General features: G+C 48.6%; 1 protein-coding gene across 1 annotated transcript; it reads left to right on the top strand.

Annotated features, from left to right (window-relative positions):
• Positions 1–387: 387 nt before the first annotated feature.
• Positions 388–18,970, top strand: LOC144112356 (uncharacterized). Its single transcript, XM_077645206.1, has 3 exons — positions 388–475; positions 12,148–12,330; positions 16,243–18,970. The coding sequence occupies exons 1-3, from the start codon at positions 427–429 to the stop codon at positions 16,500–16,502; spliced, it is 492 nt and encodes a 163-aa protein (XP_077501332.1). The 5' UTR covers positions 388–426; the 3' UTR covers positions 16,503–18,970.
• Positions 18,971–19,955: the final 985 nt, after the last annotated feature.

Below are 19,955 nucleotides of genomic sequence, written 5' to 3' on the forward strand. Positions count from 1 at the left end.
TCGTTGTGTTGAAATAGTCACCAGGACCAACTCCGCCCAATAGACTCCCTACCCTCTACGTCTGCCGTCACGCAGCGACAACTCGAACTAGCGAAATCTTCATGCGCATCGTTGGTTGAGCCATGCTTCACGTTATTGCTCGAGTAGCGATGCAATGATGATGTAGAATATTTTTAGTGCAAGGGAGTAGCGAGTTCGATTAATTTCAGAGTCTACGGCGGCTGTACAAGTACGACGGAAAAGGGGCAAAGCTTTGGAAACCCTTCATTGCAAAAGATATAGGTGTTCGCTTCGAATGGTGTCGTTGCCTGTAACAGCGCCGGTGCTGCCAGCGAAGGGCGCTTGCGCTTTCAGCGAGTCTCACTAATCTCTCTTTTCTCTATGTTTGCAGGAGCTGAGCGGTGTTTTTGACCCTGGACGGAAGAAATGTATCCCGCCCTTTCCCTCGTGCTCCTTTACGCCATTGCGACGAACAGTAAGTGGCTCCCGGACTGCAGCCAAGCGATAAAGACTGAACATGTTTTATGACACGAGCGTAATATACTACAGATCCGAGCAAGAAAACGAATGAGTGAAGACGGAACACGCCAGCTTCGTAGTGAGCAACACTTCGCTTGCGCTAGTATATGCGTCTAAGAGCCACCAAAGTTATGCAAGCAAACAAAGCAAAGCCATCAGAAGAAAAAAATCAAGAAACGAAGAATACCGAAAACTAACAACGAAAAAATAAACTCAGTCACTGCTGAAGGGGAAACAGGAACGCCTTGAGCTGGAAGTTTCGAGCTGCGTTCGTCGTCGCTTGCTTTCCCTATACGCAAGCTGAGACCCCCTTCTCTTTCTTTCCTTTTTTTTTCTCCTCGCCCTCTTTATAGGACACTCGAGAAAGTGATCTTTAAAAGCCGGTTTTTCTATCCAATTCAAGCGCCGCTCTTCAGTGGGGCAAACTTTACGAGGGAGCAAAACGATCAAGCTTAAAAAGGTTTTCCCTAGAATCGAATAAATTTTTCCTTTTCGCATTACCTATTTACTGTTCTTTTTTTCATTTCCATTGCTCTCTCCTCACATCACTTCTTGCACCCGCGTGCAGGCGCAGTTTAAGTTGCACCTGCTGTGATGCGGCCTCGATCCGTCTCCTTCGCGTTTCTCCCTATCTCTCACTCTTTCACCGAGCAGCAAAGATCCTTTATGCGTTTTTACGTCGCCCAAAATATTCATGAGTCCCGAGATCTAATTCTTGCGCATGCACTGGCACGTGCTGCTACACAAAAGTACGGCCGCACTCGTGTTCGTCTTATTTTAGTTAATTTGGCTGAGTGCTGCCTCGACGGCGCCGCTGTCCAAGGCGCATTCGATTGGACTGCGCGACGGGCCGGTTCCTTAAAGCGGTTCCGCGACGAAGGGAGAGTGGCGCGCGCGCTGTTTCTGCGCTGGACACTGTTTCGTACACCACCGTCGTCTTCCCCATTAGAGAACTTCACCCCTTGTTAGTTTGTATGCTTGTTTATTTGGTTGTTTTGGTAGTTATTTTGCTTGCTTGTTTGTGCCTGGCTATGAGAATATACAGTGTAACGGCGAGAGGCGTGGGGACGACACATTTCAGCCGGCGACAGAATAGCGTTCGCCGTGGCTTGGCCCACGCAGGTGAGGCGGCGAGGTGCTCGCAAAGAACGAGCGCACTTATTGCGCAATAATCCTTCGCTTTGCGCACCGGCAACGGGAAGGTTAAATTCTGAGACGGCCACGTCTTTCACGGGTGGCCCGGTGAAAAAGAAAGAGAACAATCCCAAGTTGACATACGTGGAATAATTCGGTAAACGTCGTTTCTTGCGTCGGAACATAAAGCGATTGCCGCAGCAAATAGGGCACCTATTACGTTACTTATCAGAAAACGCAAACTTCGTCCATGCTACCTCTTGTCTTTGTGCTGCCTAGGGAAAGGGGAAAGGCGCCGTAACTCTCGTGCGCAGCCCTCTACACCTCTCTTCGCGCGGTCGCGCTTAGAGTCGCGAGAAGTATATACGATGCTATGCCGAGGGAAGGCGTAGTACTTTGCACAAATCGCAACCTGTGCACTCCGACACTGGAGCCCGGTGGCGCTTAGCAATCATGAGGAGAAGGATGATATGAGAAGAAGAAATGCGCATGCATTCCTGATTTACTCTCAACCAGCATTCGCGGATGTGTCCACAATTTTTTTCAGTTAGCACTGGAACAGAACATTTGCTGGGTTTCAGCTGCGTCAGGCAGCCGTTGCCATCCAGAGCGTATACGCGGTAGGAATGGGCGCATTCCTAGCTGTGGGCAGGCTCACATGCAAGAAATATCGAACAGTGCCTGTACGAACATGAGGTCAAGCGAACTTTAGAAATAGAAGCTACAATCGACAAGGCAAGCACCGAATATGAATGAACTATTCACAGGCTGACAAACAAACCAATAGCTCTACAGTGAGAGTGGCGTGTCGATGCCAAAACAACTTTTCTTTCTCCGCCTTAAACTTGGCAACCTTGTGTAAGCGACAGCTGGCGTCTGCAACTGACCGGCGCTTTGAATATACCGTGCACCAGGTTCTCGTGATCGCTGGGGTCGCACATGCAGGGTGGTCGTATAAGGTTCTCGCATGCTAGCAGGTTTTTCCCGCTGAGCGAGTTGTTTCATGACGTAGTTCGAATAGAACTGCTCGAAAACACGCATGGACGAGGAAGAAGGAAAAAATAAGCGAAGAGAAAACAGCACCTGGTGTCATTTCTGTACGTGCTGGTCTTTTTTTTTTTTTGCTTGTCCATCACTGCATGTTTTCGGGTCTGTTTTTTTCTTCCGAGCTTTGAGAATTGTGCTGCCCCAATGGGCTGACACCAACTGTAGTTTCTGCAGCGCTGCGAAGTTCAAGTAGAGTTGTATTTCCTGAAAATGAAGGCTGTGAATAAAAAACACACATGGTCGGGGCGTTTACTCAAAGCAAACAATTTCTTAAAATGGCGTCAGAGGCAAAACCGAATCGAAGCATATGGGGAACCTGCGCTGCCAAGGTGGCACTGCCATTGCTCCATTCGGTGACTCAAAACTGCTTTTTTTCAGCCGCTTGGGCTGCTGCAAACGCGAGAACACATTCTGCGCGATTAGATACCCGCGTTTGGCTGACAGCATTCATTGCCTAGCTTCCCTGGGCGCAGCCCGGATAGCTGACACACGGCACGTGCGCCTTCGACAGAGCGCGGAGGCTCACGCCAATAAGCGCCTGAAGGTGAGGTGGAAAATTGCTGAGAGTACTACCCAAAACTGCTTGCTCTTCTCGCTAGGCAGTGTATTATGGCGCTGCAGTCGGCACCGCAAACTTCAGCGCAAGTTCCCCATACGTATCAGTTTTTTTCAGTGACGCGCAGCAGAAAGAAATAATTCTGGTTTCTTACACTAAGCAGAGCGCTGCGTCCGCGGGGAAACAGCATTCACTGGTTTCCGATGAGCATTGTAAGCATTGTGGCTATTTGCTCGAGATAGAAATGACGAAGGCGGCGACCCTGCTGTAGAACATACCGAGATGGTAAACGGGCTGACGTGCATGACTACTCGTGACGAACTGTTTTAAGCTACCCGCAGCACAGTCCACTTTTCATAGTTTACGTCCACGCTGGCTGGGAATCCTATTTTTCTTTCCTTGTTGGCCCGACGTCACGTAAATAATCTCCTAAAATCTCCCTCACTTTATTACGTCCCATAAAAAAAAAACACTTGTGCTAGGAAACAGTTCGGACTCTATAGCGCCCCGCTGTACTGCTGACACAATATTCCCCATGCTGGTCCCCATTCCTATGGCATCAACTTTATAAGAGAAGTGCGGAGCAACGTCCGAGCCCGAGGGTGTAGGCAGGGTAGGTAGGTCGTGCCGTACGCATTCTATGCACTGTATCACCTGGGGTTGGGTGGGAGAGCATGATATGAACGCAGTACACAAACGCTCTCATACTTTGCATAGCGGAGCACATGCGCGTTATGCAGGACGGCGAGTCGCTCAAATGGAATGAGCAAACGTCTGAAAATTAACGCTTATACAGAGGCCGTGTTTCAACCACAAAACCACTCGGAGCCAACGCTCAGCCGTTACACTAGGACCATTGCATAAACTTTGACGAGCATTGCTTAACCCCTTAGTTCTCGGGCAAAAGAATCAATTATTCTGGGTGCATGTGGCAAGACATTGTTTTTATGCGCATTTGTAAGGTTCGTGACAGAAAACGAGGGAGCGCGTGTCACTCTGAGCAGGCAAGGCAGTCTAGCGAGCGAAAGGCTCAATCCTGTATAGCTTCAGAAAGCACGTCCTGCAGCCATTCACCTGTTCTCTGCTGCAGACACTGCCGGCAGCACCTCGTGTCTGCTGCTGGTGATGACACGTGTGTGTGGCAGCGCAGCTCGCCGCATTGTTGCGCAAACTAGACATTACGCGCGTCGACGGACGCCCAGTCCACGCGGGACACCGTTTCTTGGGCGACGCTATGGCGTTCTTCCTTCGTATACATCAAGCCCAACAACGCTCGGCATTCTCAATGAAACGCACCGCAGCTGCACACACTGGATCACAAAGCATGTTGTCCGCAGTTTTGTTTGAAATTAGCGATACGCCCAAAGACGCGGTGCGCTCAATTCGCGCATTTTATAGCCCTTCCTTCTTGTGTATGGTGGGCCAGCCGGACATTATGCCTGCTTAACCTCCCCGATTTCCTTTCTTTTATCTCGCGCGTGTAACTCGGATTCAATCCTGCCCAATCGTAAAAGAGGGCGCTCGCTCAGGAAAATGGTTGTGCTTAACAAAAACGAGGCCATCAAAATAATAGGGTGCTTCGAAGCACGTGCGCGGTGGCCCCGGCGCACGTGCAGCGAGACACCCCATGATATAACCGTGCATGACGAGGTACTGTAGGAGATAAAATGAGTGCACGTAGTTTTGTGAAACGGATTGAGACGTGTCTCCATCAACCGTTCGCTTGATACCGACCTCGCATTCTTCTCAGGAATAGGTTTCGATATTGTGTACCGGCAGAGAAAGCCGGCTAAGTATACTGCACGTCATTCGCAATATCCCACTGTTTTTTAGCATAAAAAACATTGCATCACTGCGTGAACACGCGCAAGGCTCTTTAGGCCTGTCTTCTCCCTGTACCCTCGTTTGTGTATTGTTGCTTACCATGAAAGGAAGCACAAACTTGTCCAAACTGTCCCCATAGTGAGGGGTCCAAATGAAAGCTGCGATCTCGAAACATCCTGTCAAAAAATCTGACAGGTTCGAGAAGGAAACGGACAGAGATGATTCAAGTGAGGGGGATTACATGTCACAGAAAGATTGCTTTAGGTTTGCAAAAAAAAATGGCCACGGGAGCACAGTAATAGCTTTTCTTCTCCGTCTGTTACATGTAATGGCTATTTCTTTTCGTACGTGCAAATACTGAATATATTCATTGACATTAGTGTGCGTTTGTGAAATTAGCAAAAAGCGAAGAATTCCAAGAAATCTTCTTGGAGAAAACAATGGAAATTTCAGATAAAAGCTCTGAACTTCTAGTATTTCGTCATCACTGCATGTCGTAGAAATCCTAGAAAAATCGTTTACTTATTGGGAATATATTATTACTTTATAGCTAAAGTTACACTAATTTATACATGTCGAAGAACATAATGCTGCTCGCACATACTCAGGTACATGCATTAAATCGATAGCGAAATTAAAAAAAACGTTACACCACATGCTGTTCTAGCATTATGCCCGTTAAGATACCTTAGCTATTTTAAGATGCTCACACTTTCTATTTTGAGAAATACGGTGGGGGAATACGTCTTTTGTGATAGTATGAGAATCTGATATTCTTCTGCGAGCATAAATAAGAACTACTGAGATTTGTACACTGTGCCGTTGTGAACGAGCCTGGCATTGCAGGACAAAAAAAAACTGTAGAAGCGCCGAAATTTCACGCCGAAAATTTCGAAAACAGGTTCATATAACGCCGTATGCCTTAAAGGGCAACCTAGTTACAGCAGTTTCAGTTAATGATCGTGTCGCATTCCTTGCGGCCCCCGGCGCAACAAACCACTTTACAAAGGAGCAAGCAGAACTTTTTTAAAGCAGCGAAAACAGGAAACTGAAACCGAAAGTCGGTTCGTGGCCAGAAACGATGCTTCTGTTGACGTATCTAATATAAGCCTAAAAATTTGTTCTCGTGGGAAGTAGCAACATCGTGCGGTTAATGTTTGTGACGTTGCAAAAGCATTTTTCCAGGCCGAAATCGCCTGAACTGAGGCCACATAAACGGTAAAGATTAAAATATATTTGTGCCGGAATAAATTGCCGCACAGCTCCCAAGCTTGGTGGAAATGCACAGGACGAGGAAGAAAACCTGAAATAAAAGTTTCGATAGAATACGTGAATCTAAAAAATACACCACAGCAGTGGCCCAGTGGTTTGAAAACGCATCCGCCTTGAATGCGGGAGGTGCAGGATTCGATGTCTAGCGCCGCCGGGTACCCACCGGTGATACAATGGGTACAAGCTTCTCCTGGCCTGGTGCTCGGCTCCTTCAGGGTGAAATTTTTGGTAAATGGGTCTTTGACCCCACTTTGAGTAGACAAAAACAACTTGTGCCATGGCGGTGTTTGGCCGCAGATGCACTTCCTCCACAAAAATTCATCATCATCAATCTCGAAAAAAAAGAAAGCTAAATTGCCTTTTAAAGAGACAGTGATGTGCACGCCAGGCAAATCTTGTTGCTTGCGAAAATCAATCTCATGGATTTTTCTTGCTACACTGATATTTGTTCAGCAGTGAAACACGGATTTATTGCTGCGAAAATCAGATTTACGGAATAGAACATTCTTTTTCAGCACCGATTCAAGCTCGTGACGTCAAGCCCGAAGGAGACTATGATCACCGACTGAAATTGAATGGAGGTGTAGCGTAGGCTCAGGGATCTGAGCAATAAAAACTGTGATGACGTCATCACAGTGTGCTTACAAAAAAAAACGGTCAGTGGCGGCGATACCTGCATTCCATATTTTAGAGTTTTCTTCCATATAAACTCTCCGTTTTCAGACACAGCTAGTCGCCCATTTGTCGTTAGAACTTAGTAGTCTGCCGATACAGACCAACCTCAATCTATTTTCACTGTCCCTTCCAACAGGGGTACTCATGTCGCACGATCAACATCGTAATGTGTTTGTCATGTTCGTAGCATGGTTTATATATGTATGAAATAGGTAAATAAAGATTCTTCGTTGCCACATTTCAGGAATGAGGCACAGTGGCATAAAAAGTGTTGACGCGTACTCTTTAAGTCGTAAAATTCTAATCCCATTTTAGGTATACCGCTGCTGTGTGTGTGTGTGCGTGTGCGCGTGCGCGCGTGCGCGCGTGCGCGCGTCTGTGTCTGTCTGTCTGTCTGTCTGTCTGTCTGTCTGTCTGTCTGTCTGTCTGTCTGTCTGTCTGTCTGTCTGTCTGTCTGTCTGTCTGTCTGTCTGTCTGTCTGTCTGTCTGTCTGTCTGTCTGTCTGTCTGTCTGTCTGTCTGTCTGTCTGTCTGTCTGTCTGTCTGTCTGTCTGTCTGTCTGTCTGTCTGTCTGTCTGTCTGTCTGTCTGTCTGTCTGTCTGTCTGTCTGTCTGTCTGTCTGTCTGTCTGTCTGTCTGTCTGTCTGTCTGTCTGTCTGTCTGTCTGTCTGTCTGTCTGTCTGTCTGTCTGTCTGTCTGTCTGTCTGTCTGTCTGTCTGTCTGTCTGTCTGTCTGTCTGTCTGTCTGTCTGTCTGTCTGTCTGTCTGTCTGTCTGTCTGTCTGTCTGTCTGTCTGTCTGTCTGTCTGTCTGTCTGTCTGTCTGTCTGTCTGTCTGTCTGTCTGTCTGTCTGTCTGTCTGTCTGTCTGTCTGTCTGTCTGTCTGTCTGTCTGTCTGTCTGTCTGTCTGTCTGTCTGTCTGTCTGTCTGTCTGTCTGTCTGTCTGTCTGTCTGTCTGTCTGTCTGTCTGTCTGTCTGTCTGTCTGTCTGTCTGTCTGTCTGTCTGTCTGTCTGTCTGTCTGTCTGTCTGTCTGTCTGTCTGTCTGTCTGTCTGTCTGTCTGTCTGTCTGTCTGTCTGTCTGTCTGTCTGTCTGTCTGTCTGTCTGTCTGTCTGTCTGTCTGTCTGTCTGTCTGTCTGTCTGTCTGTCTGTCTGTCTGTCTGTCTGTCTGTCTGTCTGTCTGTCTGTCTGTCTGTCTGTCTGTCTGTCTGTCTGTCTGTCTGTCTGTCTGTCTGTCTGTCTGTCTGTCTGTCTGTCTGTCTGTCTGTCTGTCTGTCTGTCTGTCTGTCTGTCTGTCTGTCTGTCTGTCTGTCTGTCTGTCTGTCTGTCTGTCTGTCTGTCTGTCTGTCTGTCTGTCTGTCTGTCTGTCTGTCTGTCTGTCTGTCTGTCTGTCTGTCTGTCTGTCTGTCTGTCTGTCTGTCTGTCTGTCTGTCTGTCTGTCTGTCTGTCTGTCTGTCTGTCTGTCTGTCTGTCTGTCTGTCTGTCTGTCTGTCTGTCTGTCTGTCTGTCTGTCTGTCTGTCTGTCTGTCTGTCTGTCTGTCTGTCTGTCTGTCTGTCTGTCTGTCTGTCTGTCTGTCTGTCTGTCTGTCTGTCTGTCTGTCTGTCTGTCTGTCTGTCTGTCTGTCTGTCTGTCTGTCTGTCTGTCTGTCTGTCTGTCTGTCTGTCTGTCTGTCTGTCTGTCTGTCTGTCTGTCTGTCTGTCTGTCTGTCTGTCTGTCTGTCTGTCTGTCTGTCTGTCTGTCTGTCTGTCTGTCTGTCTGTCTGTCTGTCTGTCTGTCTGTCTGTCTGTCTGTCTGTCTGTCTGTCTGTCTGTCTGTCTGTCTGTCTGTCTGTCTGTCTGTCTGTCTGTCTGTCTGTCTGTCTGTCTGTCTGTCTGTCTGTCTGTCTGTCTGTCTGTCTGTCTGTCTGTCTGTCTGTCTGTCTGTCTGTCTGTCTGTCTGTCTGTCTGTCTGTCTGTCTGTCTGTCTGTCTGTCTGTCTGTGTGCGTGCGTGCGTGCGTGCGTGCGTGCGTGCGTGCGTGTGTGTGTGTGTGTGTGTGTGTGTGTGTGTGTGTGTGTGTGTGCGTGCGTGCGTGCGCGCGTTCGTGCGTGCGTGTGTGTGTGTGTGTGTGTGTGTGTGTGTGTGTGTGTGTGTGTGTGTGTGTGTGTGTGTGTGTGTGTGTGTGTGTGTGTGTGTGTGTGTGTGTGTGTGTGTGTGTGTGTGTGTGTGTTTTAACGAGGTTTTTCTTGAGATCAACGGAAAACATAACAGCGATGACAGATACCGAAGGGACAAGCAGGACGCCTGACTGGCAAACGGATGTTATCTGTTTTCCGTTTACCGTAACCCTTTGACACGCTGTGTGCACAACTGGGCGCAAAGCCAACACGCAGATTTTTTTTTCTTCCGAGAGTGGGCTGCACCTAGCAATGCATTCTGTTTCGGGTGAATTTAGCATCCGTCATGTTTCAAATAAGCCATGTAGGAAGCGCAATATATGTTATTTCGCGACACAGTGAGCGGGGCAGCGCGTCGTCCGCAGTTTTTTTTTTTTTGCAAATAAATTTTACCACCATTAGTAATATAATTTTTTAAAGAAATCTCAAGAGTAGCATGCACATTAGAAATAGAAATTGTTTCAAGGATCCTTTGGAGGTTTACTTGGTAAGACGCGGCATTTAAATTTCGTGATTTCCATCACTTGTGGCACTTTGTACAAAATTTTGTACATATATACAAAAACGTTAACGCTAGTATTCAGCGCTGGAAAATTAACAAATTGTCGTTCTTAAGGCCTGATTACACTATTGAGGCAGGCAAATATTTATTTTCGATGGAAACAAGGAATTGCGTCTAAAAGAGCAGCCTACACTTTTGCTCCAGTATTTTTCTTATATTTTAATATCGAGGTCTTTAAACCGTCAAAAGCTGAAAACTTTTCTATTAAAGATGAAAATATAACACTACAGCACTTTTCCGCAGTTTGAATCGTGTCTAAACGATTATCTCCTAGTGCAAAAAAAGGCGACCACAAAAAAAGGCATCTGAAACAGAATAGTTGGTCGTAAAACAGCATTCAGTGAGTAACACCTGATTTAATGTGCCGAAAAGTATGTTCTTAGTACGATGCTGTTTGCCTAAAAATGCAAGCAAAGTTGTGTTGCTGTAACATTCCATTCTACGGTGCTAGTGCACAGTTCACAACATTTAGCAGAAGACATGGGAAAGTTGCGTCACCACCCGTAGTAATCGCTGTCAACTTTCTCTGTGCAGTCCGCTTCCACTGTAGTGGAGTGTGCTGTTCTCAGGCGCCCAGGAGCTAATCACACAGCTCTGAAAGCTATCGCCTAGTGTACCACGGTGGCTCAGTGGTTATGGCGCTCGGCTGCTGACCCGAAAGACGCGGGTACGATTCCGGCCGCGGAGGTCGAATTTCGATGGAGGCGAAATTTTAGAGGACCGTGGTGTACTGTGCGATGTCAGTGCCCGCTAAAGAACCCCAGGTGGTCGAAATTTCCGGAGCCCTTCAATGCGGCGTCGCTCATAACCTGAGTCGCTTTGGGACGTTAAACGCCTATAAAACTAAACTAAAAACGAAAACCATCGCCTAGCGCTAGATGCTTCTACTGCGTCGTAAAAAAAAAAGAAACCTTTCTATTCCCGGGTAGAGCCCCACGAATAATTCAGAGCTACGATCTTGAGGGTCTACCAAACTGCACTCCACGAGTAGCTGATGAATTATTCGCTTCACTGCGGGTCACCGCGGCACTGTCGTCAACGCCAGTGATATTCAAGTATCCGTTTGCAGTGCCTCGCTGTTAAATGTTCACGCATTGTTGCAGCCTAATTGAAATATACAGCGACACATTTTCAGCATTCCACACGAATGGTCAACACGCGAAGTATACAAGCTTACTTCGCAAAGAAGACCGGAATGCGCAATCCGTACAGACGTGGACTCCTCGAAGATTTTAAAATGTCATTTTTAACTCACACGCATCCGCGATGACCGAAATTTGCGAGTCAGCTAACTCATGCATGTCCTATTTGCTCTCCCTTACAACGCTCAATGCCAGCAGGCTAGAAATCAATGGCGACGGGCTTTGATTCGCTGAAGCGTAAAGGTGGGTTCAGACAAGCGTACCGGATCGCGGACGATCAGAGCGGACCGCCTACCACGTGACGCAAACTTCATTCCTTTGAGTGACCTTGAGCGTGCTGCACTCAGTCGCACTCGGCGCATCGGAACCCAACGTTAAGGCAAAATGGAAACACGAGCAAGTGTGAGCAAAAGTGGGGAGGGACCACGCCTCTGGCGGCAGGAGCGGCTGCGGGGATGCACCGCGGCACTACTATCTCGCGCCGCGCGCTCGCTGCGAGAGTGACTCGAGTGAGGGCAAACTTCGCCCTCGCTCTCACGCTGGTGCTTATCACGCCTGGTAAATTTTCAGTGGGGCGTTCGGCTACTCGGTTGTTGACAATGCGACGAAGGGGTGCAAACGAAGGAGCCCCAGATACGTCGCTGCGTCACAGTAGCGAATCAGAACTGAGGATGCCAATACAAATCGCCGTTTAAAACGCGTTTTCCGGTCTGTTTTCAGTCTGGAGCAGATACGAAACATCCGCGAGACTAACCTGCCTTTACCACTCCGGAGTGCAATCATTTTTCAGCGCGCTGGCGTCCGCCTGCTCCGCTTCTGCGCGACAGTGCCATATACTGACAGTTTGCAATCCCCCCCCCTCCCTCCCATTCTTCGCTACCATCGACAGAAGATTAGCCGAAGGCCGGACAAGAAAATTTTCAAGCTCGATAAGTGCCTGAGCGATAGCGAGGGCGAAGTTAGTCGTCGCTCGGGGTACTCTCGCATAGAGCGCGCAGCGCAAAAACGCGAGATAGCCGCGGTCTCCACTTTCGCTCACGCCCGTACTACGGGCGCTTGTGCGATGTGAGCATACTTATGTCCAGTATAGCATTATTCAGAAGCCAACAAGGAAACCTCCCAGACCTTTCACCCTTGTTGGAGTAAGGGAAAAGACACACACGGCTCCACGTGTGCTGTACACTCAGCTCGCACCACCCTCATCAGGGGGCGAAGTGATGGCGATAATAAAATGCGCATAATAAAGTCTCGGATGGCCCTCACGCAGGGGCGGCCCGCGGCCTGGACTGCTTCAAGTGCGTGTCGCTGGACCACGAGAACCCGGCCTGCGAGGACCCTTTCCACAACAACTACACGGCCGACCTGCTCGAGTCACCGTGCATGTCGTCACGCAAGAACCGCAACGGCCTCTTCCCGGCCACAGCCTGCATCAAGCTGAACGGCGTGTACGGTGAGCGGCCCACGGACACGTCACGAACACGCGGCTGGGGGCGGGAGCCACGCATGACGAGGGCTAACTCGAGCGTGCGGTGTGTGTGGTTGCCTGGTGGAAAAGCGCACCAGCAGAGTGCGACTTTCGCCTTCATCGCTCGCTGTCTTGCTCGGAAGTTGGTCCTTTCCAGGAACAATGCGCTGAGCGCCGCCCGTGTGAAAGCTGGACTGTGGTCAGTGTGCACACCTTCGGCGGTCACTCTGCGTTCTTCTCAACACTTGGAAACGCTGCCTACACAATGATTAGGTGTATTTCCACAGTATTGTAGACATACGCTGCAGCTCGTGATGCACAGTCACTGCTTTTTAAATGCACTGTGTCTAACCACAGTGACAGTTGGGGTGAGGCGGCCCGAGTGTCAAGTTTTATTATGGCTGTGTCAAGGCTAAGCTGTATAGTCTTTACGAAAATAAACAGCCTTTCCTAGCATAACCATTGCCCTCTAAGTTTGCAATATACACCTATGTCCTCGAATAAATAACTTAATAATCCATTTCTGCATTAGAGTCAATTAGTCAGGTCTCGGGAGCTTTTCCGCGCTCATTGTCTGCGTGGCAGCTTCAAAATGCGATTCGCGTAAAATTAGTTTTTACCTACTCTATAAAATCCATGTGCTTCATTATTATGAACGCGCTTGCTATGCGTTCATAAAATCGGCACTTAATTTTTAGAGCTTGTAATACCTGCACGATACGTGTTTCTGTAAAATACGCATACTGAAAACAACATTGTTTGAAAAACGCAAGTGCCTTACCAAGTTGTCGCAGAACTGTACTAGTAGAATGCAGTTCTTCTGGCTCCAAAACGCCACAGATTGCCCGCGCCTCACGCTTTGCACAAGTTTTTAGAGGTGCGGAGTGGACGGATTTCTGAAGATAAATGGACAAGCTTGCGAAGTATACAGGCTGTGGTTCAATATGAAGGAGAAGTTACTGCGCCGGGCGATATTTTTTTACACAGTCGAAGCGAAGAAATCCGGCTGATTGTAAAAACCAGCCCGAGAGATAGCCACATTTCTTTGAAGGCAGAACTGCTCATAAAAAACAACGAAAAGACGTTTTTGAGATTAAGAGGAAAGGCGGGGAAGGGGGGGGGGGGTGATGGCACACCTCACTTACTATAGGTGATGTAAGGCATCGACAGCTTGTTCTCAGCGAAATATAGAACGCTGCATACGTCAATCTTTGCCACATATCGGCCATCTGCGCCAGAGCGAGCGGTAACGCCTGCTCGCAACGCAGCCAGGGCTGCTCTCGGCAGGTTTTCTTCGGAACAAGCTTGAGCAGGCAGTGGTCTTCAAGGAGCGGTTCTCTGTTTTCGTTTTAGGTTACGTTGGCTTAGCTATCTTTCTTCATTAATCGCACACAAAAAATGCGAAAAATAATGCAATGAAAAAGCCGAATCATCTCCTGCAGCATTTAAGCGTATCAAGAAAATTTTCTAGGGTGCTATCAACACGCACGCGTGAACCTTTCCGTTGTAAGCTGTAGTAACAGTTCTTATTACCGTCCGTCTGTGTCGGCCAAAGTAACAAGCAGTTCGTGTTTCGTCCTAAACTCAATTGCTTCGGTAGAAGTCGGAGCAGCGGCGTTTTCCTGCCGAGAACCTGCACTGTAGGAGCTGCAGCCGCCGCGGTGGTTCATTCATTATGGCGGTCTGATGCTGAGCTCGATCCCGGCTGCGGCGGTCGCATTTCGATGGAAACGTAATGCTAGAAATTCTCGCATAGAAACATTTCGGTGGACGCAAAAACATCTCTCTCCTGTGGTCGAAATTAATCCGAGCCCTTCACTATACGGCATTCCTCATAGTCGAGGCGCATGCTTTGACACGTTAATTAGTCCAATTATTAAACTCCCTACAGTATTGTAAAGTATACAGTCACCGTATTCAAGTTCTGTAACCAGCGCAGTTGCTGTCGAACCGGTGGTTGAGGCACGAAGGACATATGTAACGCCGTTGAATATCGCAGCCGACTTTGGGCAACTGTACTACGGGGTAAGAAATAGCCCGTGGGCCATTAGAGGCGAAGTAACGGGAAGATAAGCTGTGTGTAATCAACTGCAATGGGCGCAGCCAGTGAGTGACAGGTGGAGGCTGTATATTTGCGTCCGCCAGACACCAGTTATCGCTGCAAGCCTGAAATGCATGAAATTCAGTTGTCTCGCAGCTGCGATGGCGCGTAAGGTCAGTTTTCGTTTATTCAACTCCACCTTCCTTGGATATCGCTTTTAATTGTGAGGCAACTGTGCAATGTTGTAAGATACTGTTATGAATATATTAATGGGAATGATCTAACCTTCCGATGCGTAGCAAAATTTCTTGCTTTTAAAGTTCGTCCCACGCTCGCACCGAGCAGTTGATACTGTCATAGAAAACTAATGGGGTGCGTTTTTGAGAATAAATAGCAGAAAACTACGAGTGTCGCTCGTGTATAGCATACTCCTGTACACCGCCCCGAACTTAACGCTACCCCAAACACGAACTCGAAAACTCAAATCTTCACTCAACACCCTTCGTCACTAGGCCGCTCTGGATTTACCCAAACACACCTCAAATCATCGACTTCAGCAGCACACTGGCCTCTTTCACACTCTCGCCGAACTGACACAACAACACAGAGACAGGCAAGTAGAGTGCTTGTGTGGTACGAAGCAGGGGCACAACATCCTGAAACGAGCAGAGATCACCCCCCATCAACCTGACACCAGTTAGCCAGGGCCTTAAGCAACACCTCATCTCCAAACATACAAAAAAAACATGACGCCACACCTCCACGATGGTCGACATCAAGCACAAGGACATCACCGCAGACAGGACATGCATGTTGACAGACATTCACTTGGAGAGACAGCACTGATCACCCACACAACTGTTCCATTTTCAAACCATCCCAACGTAACCACTCTGCAAACTCCCGCGATAATGTATGCAATACAAGAAAGATCTCTAATGACTAAACACCAGACCGCTAACACCAACATTTATACCAACTCCAGCAAGGCCATGCGCAGAGTACCAGAAACCTACCCACATGACATCTAACAGCGTCCTATAACCGCACTCCGAACATTACAGTCACCCTGCGTTGGATTGTGATAGGATCGAGAGAAAGGAGTTGGTTCATCAACGGGCCTGCGAAATCAACATCCGGGCGCCTTCAATCCCCTGGCCAAATCCAACATCAGCTGAAGACGCCACAACACGCAAAGAGGTGAACCGTACCACAACACAAGAAAAAAACGCATAATTTTGCCGCAACCTCACCCGTCACTCAACAAGAAACAAGCCACGTCCTTCGCAAAGTTCAAACTAATACTCTCATCGCCGCACTAATGCTCCGCAACTTCAGATGGCGTGACCCAGCTGCCTGTCCCAGCTGTCCGGAGATGACCGCAGAGACAGAACATATTGTCTAGTCATGTAACACTGCCATTACCTCTCCTTATTTTCCTTATCCTTCCCCTCTTTTCTGGAGTGCTTGGCTTCGCTCGGGCTCGGCAGATTATCAGCGGGCCTTATCAGAAGAAGCGCTCTTTTTCACTGGGCCTTATAGTGCTGACCTTCAATCAAGTTTTTTCCTCCTCCTCCTCCCGAGGAGGGATCTGCGATATTAATTTTTATAGTTCAATCTTATGACACGCGAAAAAATGGCGCACATGAACAACTTCTCGTTGAAAAACTGCGCTCGCCCAGAATTTCAGCCTATACTTGCCATAGAGCTGCGGTGCATGTCGTTAAGGATCGAAACATTCAAGGTGATGCCTACCATGTTCATTCCGCGTGTTGCACCCAGTTGTCCCTAAATGTGTCCCCGATTCTTATTTCTCCGATTCTTATTTCTCTTTCCTCTTGCCCGCTGCCCCGCAGAGGAGACGGGCCAGACAATGGTGGTGCGTAGCTGCGCCCTGGACAGCGGTACGCTGACCGTCGACACGGAGATTGTGCGCATGAGCCACTGCGGGGGCTTCTACTTCGAGGACCGCTATGTGCGCGGTTGCCTGCAGAGCTGCTTCGAGGACGCCTGCAACGCGGCCTCCCGGACGCCGCGCAGCCATCCACTGCTGCTGCTGCTGCTGCCGCTGGCACCCTTCCTCGCTGCCGGCACCGTCCTCCCGCTCGCTTGTTGAGGGCTGCCCGTGCACGTGAGTCGGTGGCTCGGTGTGAGGGACCAGCAAAGAGCACGTCATGCACTTAAGTGGGGATCTCACAGTGCGCGCGAGAAAATCTGAGGGTAATGAGCGCGTTTACGTTTGGCAGCCACGAATCGCTTTGTTTCTGTTTTCCACATACGTTGGTTCCGCTCCGGCTCCAGCGACGCTGCAACCGCTTCGCGAGATGCAGGCGGCCAAGGTGGTGTCTTAAGTTTGTCATCGTGTCCAATTTTAATCACGTGAGCGCCGCACGCACATAATCTTCACCGACGGAGTCGCGAGCGGGCATCACAAATGTCCTGAAGATTATGAACATGTTGTGCGGCGCGGTCGTCAACTCATATCATCCATGCATACATATCACATTCGTAACTATAACACCGCATATCAGAGTGACTTCACGTTCGCTTTAACAGTAACCTCGCAGAAGAGATCGAAGAGGCGACGTTTTATGCTTACATGCGACTTCCGCTTGCCACATGCGTCGAAAGTACGCCTCATGTGACGATTCCACGAAACCGAGCTTTTCTTACGAGAAGAAATAGTCAACCGCGGTCGGACAAAAGGTCCTCGGTCATGTGCGAGGTTGTGAGGTCGATCAAGCTCTCAACCTTACACTGAGAGCTTGGCCTCGCATTTCTTCTGTGCATTCGTTTCCGCACTTGATGATATCCATCCGCGAAACTATTCGCTGCACAACCTAACTGAAAGGTTCATTATATAATGAAATAAGGTATTTCTTAAATTCAGAATAGTTCGCAATATAGTTCGCAAAAAAGAAGCGATTTCTGTCACTTCAAATGTATGCAGTCATTCGCGTGTTTTCTCGGAACGTAAGTATGGCCTCGCTCAAAAAGGTAGGAGGAAGGGTGTCAGGACGCTCGTGGCAGTGTTTCTTTAAACGGGGACATTGACATGTCACCTGTTGCAACTATTCGGAATAAATACTTTGCGCGTCTTGTTAGCAGTGCTGTTGCGTAAAATGGGTGAGCACGAGGGCAAGCGAAAATTTCTGAGGCTAAATAAAACTACTGAACGTAACGTACATGCGCTCGCACGAAGGAGGCGGATACATAGAAAACGATAATGGCCCCTGAATATATAGATGAGCACAGGAAATTTATACACGCGGCACAAAACAAAATGGCAGCTCTAGGAACGCGCTACGGTGTATGCCGGAAAATCGCAAACATCTCCACGTCGTACATACGCCGTAGGACGCCACGCTCCCACCACGCGCGACAGGAGCGCTCGCTGTTTGCCGCATTGGCAGACAGGACTAGTGAGCGAAAACCACAAGCACTAACAGCACACGGCTTGGCACTAGTTTGATTCGGTAGTTGCTGCAAAAAAAACACACATTGGAAGGTATATAATTCTCTAAAAACACTACTTGCTCTGCAGGCGCAGTTCCAATGCATCCGAATGAAATTTCGTCCTCACAGTAATCTTACATCTAGCACTCAAAGCCTCTGATGGAACGCAGCTCACAAAACGGTCAAGCCGGCAGAGGCCTGAACGCAGCAAAAGCGAGCGGTGGATCGCACTATACAATAATGCGCCCCATCAGACCAGTTTCAGGCACTCTTGATATGATGCTATTGCCGTTCCATGCGGACAAGAGGTTCAGAAGTCTGCTACTTCCCGAGGTGTGAACTAAATCTGCCGCTCGATGGCGCACATTGCAGTGGTGTTGGCTCCCTTCGGGACAGCTACGCTAAGATTGTGTTAAGACGCTCCAGACTTGACCACAGAAAAACAGCACACGCCCTGAACAAACAGTCAGATGCACCTTTAAGGCGACATTTTAGTCAAATCAAGTATAGTTCTGCTACAGGGTATAACTGAAAGACATCGTTTCACGATATTGGGTATAGTTGAAAAGACTGAAGCAGGTTCAAGCTGTCTAGGAACGATATGCTCCAGCGGCGCCATGACAGTTTTGCGATGCATGCTTTGAGACTGGTGCTTGCGCAGTAAAGAGAATGCGTGTCAAATATTGAGCTATTAAAGCGATCTTGCTACGCAGCTTCAGAGGGCGTTTGGGCCAGTTTTTTGGTGGCGAGTACAACGGATGCTTGCGCCAACGTGAAGGTCATTGAGGGCTCTTTGTCATGACCCGCTTGAACGCTATTGTAGTGAAGAGCGATCCCCAGGGTCTTTACCCGTGTCACGTTATAGCTGTAGAATAATTTTTCTACCGGTCCATACGACGCAAAACTTACATCCGTTTGCGTGGCCACCACGTCACGTTCCACGCACAGTCGCCGACTTCTCCCAGGCCGATCGCCAGGTAGGTGCGTAATCATGGGAACGACATCGAATGCGGAGACGTCGTTTGCACTTTCCACTTACTGCTCACGGTGTAATGTTTCTGTGACCTTTCACATTAAACGCTGCGCCGCTGTCACGGCAGTGATCTCCTCTGTATACATGTAAGCGCTGGCGCTAACACACACACACACACACACACACACACACACACACACACACACACACACACACACACACACACACACACACACACACACACACACACACACACACACACACACACACACACACACACACACACACACACACACACACACACACACACACACACACACACACACACACACACACACACACACACACACACACACACACACACACACACACACACACACACACACACACACACACACACACACACACACACACACACACACACACACACACACACACACACACACACACACACACACACACACACACACACACACACACACACACACACACACACACACACACACACACACACACACACACACACACACACACACACACACACACACACACACACACACACACACACACACACACACACACACACACACACACACACACACACACACACACACACACACACACACACACACACACACACACACACACACACACACACACACACACACACACACACACACACACACACACACACACACACACACACACACACACACACACACACACACACACACACACACACACACACACACACACACACACACACACACACACACACACACACACACACACACACACACACACACACACACACACACACACACACACACACACACACACACACACACACACACACACACACACACACACACACACACACACACACACACACACACACACACACACACACACACACACACACACACACACACACACACACACACACACACACACACACACACACACACACACACACACACACACACACACACACACACACACACACACACACACACACACACACACACACACACACACACACACACACACACACACACACACACACACACACACACACACACACACACACACACACACACACACACACACACACACACACACACACACACACACACACAC

Source organism: Amblyomma americanum, unplaced genomic scaffold, assembly GCF_052857255.1.
Source record: "Amblyomma americanum isolate KBUSLIRL-KWMA unplaced genomic scaffold, ASM5285725v1 scaffold_72, whole genome shotgun sequence".
Classification (NCBI taxonomy): Eukaryota; Metazoa; Arthropoda; class Arachnida; order Ixodida; family Ixodidae; genus Amblyomma; species Amblyomma americanum.

Coding starts and splice junctions, on each gene's coding strand:
- LOC144112356 (XM_077645206.1), top strand. CDS start 427: ATGTATCCCGCCCTTTCCCTCGTGCTCCTTTACGCCATTGCGACGAAC. Junction 476..12,147: donor TTACGCCATTGCGACGAACA/GTAAGTGGCTCC, acceptor GCCCTCACGCAG/GGGCGGCCCGCGGCCTGGAC. Junction 12,331..16,242: donor CAAGCTGAACGGCGTGTACG/GTGAGCGGCCCA, acceptor GCTGCCCCGCAG/AGGAGACGGGCCAGACAATG.